This window comes from Dermochelys coriacea, chromosome 2, assembly GCF_009764565.3.
Source record: "Dermochelys coriacea isolate rDerCor1 chromosome 2, rDerCor1.pri.v4, whole genome shotgun sequence".
Lineage (NCBI taxonomy): Eukaryota > Metazoa > Chordata > Testudines > Dermochelyidae > Dermochelys > Dermochelys coriacea.
In genome coordinates, this window is record NC_050069.1 from 222,154,315 (window position 1) to 222,163,553 (window position 9,239).

The following is a 9,239-nucleotide window of genomic DNA, read 5'->3' on the forward strand; positions in this document are numbered from 1 at the left end:
GCTGGGAGGGAGGGAGGAGGACGAGGGGGCTGGCGGGGCGGGTGGTGGAGGGGAGGGGAGGGGCTGGGATGGAGGGAGGGAGGGAGGGAGGAGGACGAGGGGGCTGGCGGGGCGGGTGGGGGAGGGGAGGGGAGGGGGCTGGCGGGGCGGGTAGGGGAGGGAGGGAGGAGGACGAGGGGGCTGGCGGGGCGGGTGGTGGAGGGGAGGGGCTGGGATGGAGGGAGGGAGGGAGGAGGACGAGGGGGCTGGCGGGGCGGGTGGGGGAGGGGAGGGGAGGACGAGGGGGCTGGCGGGGCGGGAGGGGAGAGAAAGCGTCCAAAGCGCTCTAGGGCGAAGTCTCGGGTGGGGGAGGGGGGAAGGGGGCGGAGACGGTGACTCGGACTAGTCGACTCCGTTATTACGCATGCGCAGTTTCTATCGTTCATTCCGCCAACATCCCGTCATGCCCCGCGGAGCAGTCGAGACGTAGCCTCCCCAGCCGCTCGGACGCTAGAGCGGCAGCAGCCAGGCCGATCATGTCCGAGAAGAAGCAGCCCGTGGATCTGGGGCTCCTGGAGGAGGATGACGAGTTCGAGGAGTTCCCGGCGGAAGGTGACGGCGGTGTCCCCAGGGCTGCCCTGGCCCGGGTGGGGACGCGGCGGCCTGGGCTGGCGGGCGCTGGGGTTGGGCTGTGGCTGGGGAGGCCGGGCTGTGTGAGTCGCGGGGGGGGGCTCGGCTCCGCGCCTGGGCAGTTGGCTCTGACCTCCCCACAGCTGCCGGGGCTTAGCGAGGGGTGGAGAGCGCTCTCCCCTCCCTGAGTCGCCGAGCCGGGCCTGTGGACCCCGCTGGCACGGGCTGGGGCTTTGGTCGCCTTTCATGTGGGCTGCCCCGTTCACCATGTCTAGCCATGTGCAGTAAGGGGGCTATTCCTGTAGCACCGTGTGCGGGTCGAGCAGCTGGCACCTCCTGCTGAGAGCCTTTCCCCAGCCTGCGGCTTTCCGCGCGACGTGGAGACGTCCAGTTGCATCAAAAAAAGAAAAGAAAAGAGAAGAAAAGAAAAGACAACAGCCTGTTATTGGCTAACTTCTTAACTAGAATAATTCTCTGTGAACTCGGGCTGGTCTGCCTGCCATGCTTATTCTGCCAAATCCTAAACCACTGTCACAATACTGTCTGTATATGTTAAACTCTCTGAAAAACTAATCTTTGCTTATGAATATTTTAAGTTTATTAGGGAATAAGGCAAGACACACCTGTCATGCATGCAGCTGTATTTGGTGAAAGGCATTCCAGAGCCTGCACTTGCATTTTCTCTAATCAGAAAGGGTGGACATCATGGTCAATTTATATTGAATAAACTTTGTTGCTGAAGAAATTCATCAACATTCCAAATCATCAGAGATCCTTAGGGCTACAACAGAGATATGAAGAACATAGGGAAAGGGGGAAATAATATATTAGTAGTTAACTTTTACAGTTGTTGTGAAGAATGCCCATTTTTTCCACAGAGGCAAAAATTGGAGTAATTCAGCAGTCGTCGTCGTCCCCACACACAGAGAGTAGGTACTTAACGATTTATAAGCAAGTGATGTAACGATTAGTTTTTCTCCATATTTGTAATCTAGTCTATAATAGATGCAAATTAAATCTTTCATTAAAAAGGTATCTTTCTCATTCCTGCACACAAGTCACAAGGTAGGGCACTATAACCTTTCATTTTTTTATTTAAGTTTTTGCTAAATTGCCTTTGTGTACCTAAACTAATGTTGCTGGACTTCATCAGAACTGCTTGATTTTGCCATCATGCACAAAATTATTAATAACAAATACTAAGAAACATTTTCTAATTCCAGACTAACCAGATTAATAAAGGTGAGGAAGGGAGTGAGGCATGTAAAATGGGGTAATGTGGGAAGGTAATAAAAGGACTCAATTACAGTAGCGGATAGTAGCTTTATCTTTTAAAGAGTAAATCTTGACACACACACACTCTATGGCTTTTTTGATCATTATGAAGCTAGTGAATAAAGGGAATACATGTCCTTTCTGGATTTTACTAAAGCATTTTATATGTGCAGAGAAACAATTATAAATAAGGAACTTTCCCTTACAGTCTTGTAAATAAAAATGTCGTGCCCTGGCTTTAATCTTGGGAGACTTCAGAGTAGGGCATTATTGTCAATTTCCTTTAAGCCCTTAAAAGTTTTAGTGGTTAAAGGGATGGCTTGTATTAGTGAATGAAGGGAATTGCTGATGGAGTAGATCAGTGTTTCTTAAACTGGGGTCCTTGAGGATACTCCAAGGGGTCCACAGGCCCTGCTGATCAACTCCTCCCTCTCCCTCCCAGTACCTCCTGCATACCAGGGAACAGCTGTTCAGCGGCATACAGGAGGCACTGGGAGGGAAGGGGAGGAGCGGGGATGGGGTACGCAACATGAAACAAATTAGTTCAGGTACACTGGGACGGGGTGCGCTTGATGGAGGGGCAAGGGTGGAGGTAGGGCAGGGATGGGATTTTCAGGGAAGGGGTGGAGTGGGGGCGGTGCCAAGAGCTGAACTGGGGACTTGGGTGTCCACAAAATTTTTTAAATCAAAAAGGGGGCCCTTAAGTTACTAAAGATTAAGAACCGCTGGTGTAGATCATGGTGAGTAGGGATGTTCACAGTGTTTGCTATGCTATCTTCTCTTAATTGTCCTTGACATAACTTTGAGTTCCAGATGTATCAAATAAGCTTTGTCAAATATAGTATTTCCAGTTAGAGAAACAGGTTATTGTAATTGTTCTATTAACTGGTTAGATGCACTGAGAAGATCACAGGAGGCTTGTTTAGAAAACACATATGGGAGGGGAAAAGGCTTCTTACTTCTTGATCTTCCCCTTCCCCATTAAGTGTGAATTAAATGCTGGGGATGGTGGGGAATCTATGCACTATACATATTGAATTGGACAAATATGGCCACTAAAAATGAATGTTTGAGTTTATTTCTAAAAGTCTCAAACCACACCCTCACACAGGGAGAAAACTAGGATTTGGTGGACCTTTCTGAATACTTGAGTTTTCCTATACCTCTGTGTTAACCTCAACTGACCTTCCTTGAAATCCTCTTTAACTGCCTCAGTAGAAAAAGAAGCAGATATCAGAACCTGGCTCTGATAAATTTGAGAAAATAATATAATGGAAAAATCAAAACATCTCAAAAGTCAGAATGAGGGTGGTTATTTGGGCACCGCATTGTCCTTCTTAGATTATGGTAATATACCTATAAACCAAATGAGGTGAAATCCTCTTACTAATGTGGATATACTGTTTGTTAAACATCCTAAGTTTTAAGAAATTCTGAAAAAGTTTCATACGGGACACTAGTATTTTTATCAAAAAAAGTAACTCCAGATTCTCCTACAGTTTGTGATTGAAGTTTCATGTAGATGTTAACTATTGAAATACATTTTAAAAATCATTCTGTATATATTGTGTCTGCTGATTAAGCACTAAAGGCTTCTTGATGTAGTTTGCAAAAAAAAAAAAAAAAAAAAAACCCAAAAACCCAACTTATAAAGCATTAAACCTTCCAATAAGATATTGGTGCTGAGATATCATAAAGAATGTTCAGAAATACTATTTGAGTGTTTTCTTTTTATTGCTTAATCAAAAATAATTGGATAAATATTAGATTATAAAAACTTTTACTAAAGTTATCTCAAACTGTTAATCTTCCAAGTTATACTACTTGTCTAATGTTGTTAGTTTTCTGTTACGTCTGATACTCTTTCCCTGACCTAGGGAAATTAGGTAATGCAAACTTGTGTTAAAACATAACAAAAATTACATTACATAAGCATTCTTTATTTCTTTAATTCCTACTTCAACTCAGTTACTTAAAAATTTGGTATAATTATTTCTTGAATCTGAAACAGATGTTTTCTATCTTAATGGAGCGTTTCATTTCAAGTTTAGTATGATATGATGTATGGTATAATATGAATTGGTCACTTTTGACTTCTATGATCCTCTTTAGTGGTATAAAATCATATGGCTTTTGGGTATTGTAGGGCTGAGTACAAAAACCTATTTTGTTTCTATTTTTAAGTATAGAATACGCTACGCTGTGATCATAATATTAAAATACTTTTACAAGACTCCCATCATGACTAGTTTGTCAAAATAGATTTTGTAACTTTAGTTTATGTAATAATACTTAATGGTAGTCAACTCTCTCAAACATTTTTGATACTTCCAAATCCCAGATAACGCTATATCGTTTTTTATTTTTATCCAGTCACAGGCATAGAATGTAACTGGAATAATAACTTCAATACACAAGCCTAGTAGACAGTGTCAACATACAAATAGTTTAAAGTCTTGTAGCTACAGGAATAAGAGCATAGTTTAGGCTTTTTTTTATCACTTTCATCAGTTTTTCACCCACTTTAATGTGGAAGATATCTTAGCCCCACTTCTTGAAGCATAATGCGGGTTTTCATAAATAAAGAAGTGTCAGTCTGCTTGACAACTATCCTTTTATGGTTGAACCTCTCAGAGCCATTGTGCCTGATTGTAACATCTCAAATCATTTGAGACGCTTGTCAACAATTAATGTAATGCTTGAATTCTGGGTCAGTTTTTACCCTACAAAAGCAAATTTTTATTTGTTGTGGAATGAGTATGTCTTTGAAATATAAATACAGTAAATTAAATAGTTGATATAATACTGTTTTATAGTCTTTGTAAGAACATTAAATTTGAATGTTAAATGCACTGTGTGTAAATAAACATTAAGTTTGTTGTAAGTAGTGCTGAATTAAGGCCATCTTCTCTCCTGTAACTCAGTTTAATTGTTTGTGAATTGAATGCGACTATCCTAGTGAAAAGGATAATAGAGTAATTAGTTATTTCTTTTGCATTATTATTATTAGTAGTAGTAGTATTACTGTAGCCCCTAGGAGCCCTATTAATGGACCAGGACTGCATTGTGCTAGGCATTGTACAAATGCAGTATAAAGATGGTCCTTAGCTCAAGGGGTTTCTCTTCTCCTTCCACCCCTTTTTTTCTTTCTCTAGTTTCTGCTGGGTCTCCAGCCCAGCCCTTCCACACACACAAAGTATCCATTCTATGGCTTGTGAAGCTAAATCTTAGTCGCTTATCTTCGGCAGCAAATTCTTTACATGTGTGGCTGGCTAGGAATGGATAATTCTATTCCTGTGGTTCTCAAATTTTTCCATATTGTGACCACTTGTTGCAATAGGAAAAAGTTTCAGGACCTCCCTTTCCCCTATCCTCATAAAGAGAGGAAGAGTGGTTGCAACCCACCTGGATCTGTTTGTGACCCTCCCACAGTCAGTTTCCTTTTGTTATTGATTTGTATGTACAGTTCGACCCTGGTGGTTGCTGGAAAGCTTTGGTTTTTCTGGGTTGGTAGAAAACTGATTGTAAATTATGGTGGGACGCAGCACCATTCAAAACCATTTGGTGGTTGGGAAAGAGCACTGCAGTGTTCTCAAATTTAATATTTTTAAAACTAATATTGCGAGGTAATCTTATAAATCTGTACTATGGATGCCAAATACCAAAAATATATTCCCTACCATGAGCCTTTCTGGTGCTCCAGGAGAACTTACTTCACATGCAGTGCTTTGCTACTTTTCTGTATTAATAAGAGGACCAAAAACAGTTTCCATGTTGCAATACTGGGACAAAGCTTGCAATTTACCCTTCTGATTATCTTTACTTCTGCAGCTGTAGAAAAACACAAAACTTTGCCTATATGAAAAATAGAACTGGTAGCTTTAAAAGTGAGAGGAAGGGTTAAAAATAATGTGAAGCTACTTATTGTATAGTTATTGCTATAGTTGCATACCCTTCTTGTTTTAGTTACTTCAGTATTTTGTATAAGAAGAAATGGAAGGTCTAAGTGGATTGAGTAAAGGAGTTTTTTTGAGTTTTCTTGACAATAAAAGCACTCAACATTTTAAAATTTTCATGCAACCCCGAGGAATTGCAAACTTTCTAAAAGTCTTTAGATGTATTAATGGAAAATAGGTAACATGTTACCTTCTATATTTGTGCCATCTTGTTACAGATCTTCTGAGTGATCATTTTTTAATTAATATCCTCATTATGAACAAATAATTCTAGAATCCAGAACATTAAGCTTATAGCTATTTATAAAGTTGTATTCGATTATAATTCAAGAAGTTATGATGTTTAAATAGCATCTTGTAATGATTTTATTCTTCTAAACACTTTAACATGATCAGAACTTTTTTTTTTTATAAACATAGAGGAAATGTTTGGTATTGATGACATTTCAGTGCATCTAATGGCCAGACCTAATGGTACCAAAGCAATACAACATAAAATATTTGGACTGTCTGTTTTCTGTCCTTAGACTGGGCTGGTTTAGATGAAGATGAAGATGCACATGTCTGGGAAGACAATTGGGATGATGACAATGTAGAAGATGACTTCTCCAATCAGTTAAGGTAATCTTGGAGTTTAATTTACAGTTAGAAGTTGAACAGAAAACTTTCAGTCTGTAGTTTTTAATTGGGTGGAATCTGTGACTTTAAAAAAAAATTTTGAAAGAAAAAGGTGAGCAAATCTCTGCTTTACTGCCAAAGAGTTTTTTAAAAGCAGCATTTGCTGTCATAACTCAACTAGCCTTATTACTGGTGACCAGCCTCTGTACTTTAGTGTCAATGCTATAAACACTGAAATAACCCTCAGTTACCTCTCGGTGTGTGTGATGATTAGAGTGGGGCAGGAAACAGCTTTCACATCCTGTAAAATTTTTCAGGATTTCAAAAACTTTCCATCCTGAACTGAGAAACCTTACCAGACAAAAGATTTGTCAATACTGATACGTTCCCACAAAAAGTTTCCTTGTAATGAGGAGTCGTCTTCCAGCAAAGAGCAATTAAGTGAAGCAATTCCTGGCCAGTTCTAGTGGCAGTCATAGACTTTATTACAGGGAGGAGAATTACCAAAGTAAATTTTTAAAATCTAAAAATACCTATGGATAGGAGCTGAGCACTTCTAATCCAGTTGTTTAACCCTCCTTTCTGTAGGTCACTTCTAGTTTCAGTTAATCTTTTACTGATGCCTAACTATAACTTAAGGAGTTTGAATCATCAGTACAAACTTGTGCTTTATCACTAATCTCTCCATACATTGTACAGGTAATGAAATATCTGTAATGTAGCCTGATTTGAGACAGTTACTGGACTGATTCCCTTGTTTTAGACACAAGGTTAAGGTGACCCTCAGGTAGTGGGTATCAAAGTAAATCCTGTTTGTGTGATTGCTTATTGTCAAGTTGAAAGGTAGTTTCAAGTTAATTGCACGTCTTAAATATATTACCACTCTAAAGACTGTGTGTCTCAACAGTATTACAGGAATCCTCAAAGTCTGGCAGAAAATTCTGTATGAGAACGTTCAATACATGATGCTTTGGACTGTGAAAACTATACCTTAATTACATTTTATAGTAAAGAATTCATAATCTGTCCTCATCTCTTTATTTAAATTAAAGACTCCAGTCTGAGGTTGGAACAGCATTCCTCTATCACAATCCATGGGCTATCCCTGTTATGTTTAAGCCATCCTGAAATGCAACTGGCTTGAGTGTCCTAAAATTAATCTTGCATTTTAGTAATGAAAATCCATCCTTGCTTCTGGATTGGGTCAAAAAAGATTGATTCATTCATTCTGTGTATTCAGATAACCTCCTTATCTAAACTATCACAATTATTCATCAGTCAAAACAAGTTGGGTGGAAGCTATGGCTGTTTAAGAACTGCTGTACAGCTGTAGCTCACGAAAGCTTATGCTCAAATACATTTGTTAGTCTCTAAGGTGCCACAAGTACTCCTTTTATTTTTGTGAATACAGACTAACACTTCTGCTACTCTGAAAGTAGCATATTAGTATTCAATGTTTTCTTACCAGATAATATTTAGGTTCTTGATTAACATTTGTTGTGGTTTAAAGAGCTTTGCAAATATCTGCCAGTATTTTATTGTGCCTCAATCGTACTTCTGGTTCTTGTTTTTTATACAGAGCTGAACTAGAAAAACATGGATACAAGATGGAGACCTCATAGTTTTCAGTGAAGATGGAATAATCTAAAATTGAACTGTAGATTGAATTCTTGAAAAAAGAAGACAGGCTGGGACACGAGATGATACATTCAATCCATTATCAGTTTGCATTGATTTATTTTGATTTTGTATAAATAATAAAAATTTTAATCAAAACCCTTTTATATATCCAGCATTTTTTCAGCTTCTGTTCTATTGATGAGATATTTAAAAAAAAAAAATCAATCCTTATGTGGCTTGTGCAGCTGTGTTCATGGTTTCTTGTATAATGCTGCTGATGATCCTTAAATAACTGAAGCCTGTCCCGTTAAAATCAATAGGAACAAAATAAGCATCAGTAAGAAGAGAATTGAAAAATAGCAGACCTTTTGTCTTGGGTAGATATAGACAAGATACAAATGCAAGAAGGAAATGCAATTAAAATTTCTGTTATATTCCAACAAAAATGACTAAAATATATGAAAGCAATGTGTGTGGGCACGGGGAATGAATACAGGGTAGATTAACAAATATTAATCTGTTAAAATATTTAAAAACATGTGCTTTTTCTTTAGTTAATATGCTGGTGAGAGCTAGTTTGATAGCCCTGCAAGATAAAGGCTTCTGCTCATCTAGAGGTAAGAACAACACAGGAAGCCAAAGTGCACGCTCCTCCAGCCCTGTTAGAGAGAGGACTATTTTAGAGATCCTGGGAAGCAGTAACTTTGAAAAAGATTTGGGATCAAGGTGGATAATCAGCTGAACATGAACTCCCAGTGTGATACAGTAGCCAAAAGGGCTAATGTGGTCCTTGGCTGCATAAATTGGGGAATCTTGAGTATTAGTGAAGAAGTTATTTTGTCTCTTTATTGGTCACTGGTGTGACCTGCCGCTAGAATACTGTGTCCAGTTCTGGTACAGCAATTAAGAAGGATGTTGATAAATTGGAGAGGGTTCAGAAAAGTTATGAAAATGATTAAAGGATTAGAAAACCAGACTCAAGAAGCTCAATCTCTTTAGTTTAACAAAAAGAAAGTAAAGGAGTGTCTTGATCAGTCTATAAGTAGCTACATGGGAAACAGATATTTGATATTGGCCTCTTCTGTGTAGCAGACAAGGGTTTAGCATGATACAGTTGCTGGAAATTGAAGCTAGACAAAATCAGATTTTGAAATAAGGCAT

The 9,239-nt window shown here is 39.2% G+C and overlaps 1 protein-coding gene across 2 annotated transcripts; it reads left to right on the plus strand.

Moving 5' to 3' along the window:
• Window positions 1-385: 385 nt before the first annotated feature.
• Window positions 386-8,230, plus strand: SEM1 (SEM1 26S proteasome subunit). Of its 2 annotated transcripts, XM_038392468.2 has the most exons (4): window positions 386-591; window positions 1,488-1,538; window positions 6,368-6,461; window positions 8,038-8,230. In XM_038392468.2, the coding sequence occupies exons 1-4, from the start codon at window positions 516-518 to the stop codon at window positions 8,078-8,080; spliced, it is 264 nt and encodes an 87-aa protein (XP_038248396.1). In that variant the 5' UTR covers window positions 386-515; the 3' UTR covers window positions 8,081-8,230. The 2 variants fall into 2 exon arrangements, with proteins under 2 accessions (XP_038248396.1, XP_038248397.1); XM_038392469.2 differs by lacking the exon at window positions 1,488-1,538 and having other exon boundaries at window positions 406-591.
• The last annotated feature ends 1,009 nt before the right edge of the window (window positions 8,231-9,239 follow it).

What these genes read in the sequence shown, in the direction of transcription:
- SEM1 (XM_038392468.2), top strand. Translation starts at nt 516, where the DNA reads ATGTCCGAGAAGAAGCAGCCCGTGGATCTGGGGCTCCTGGAGGAGGAT. An exon ending in CGAGGAGTTCCCGGCGGAAG is followed by an intron (nt 592 to 1,487) that starts GTGACGGCGGTG and finishes TTTTTTCCACAG; the next exon opens with AGGCAAAAATTGGAGTAATT. An exon ending in GTCGTCCCCACACACAGAGA is followed by an intron (nt 1,539 to 6,367) that starts GTAGGTACTTAA and finishes TTCTGTCCTTAG; the next exon opens with ACTGGGCTGGTTTAGATGAA.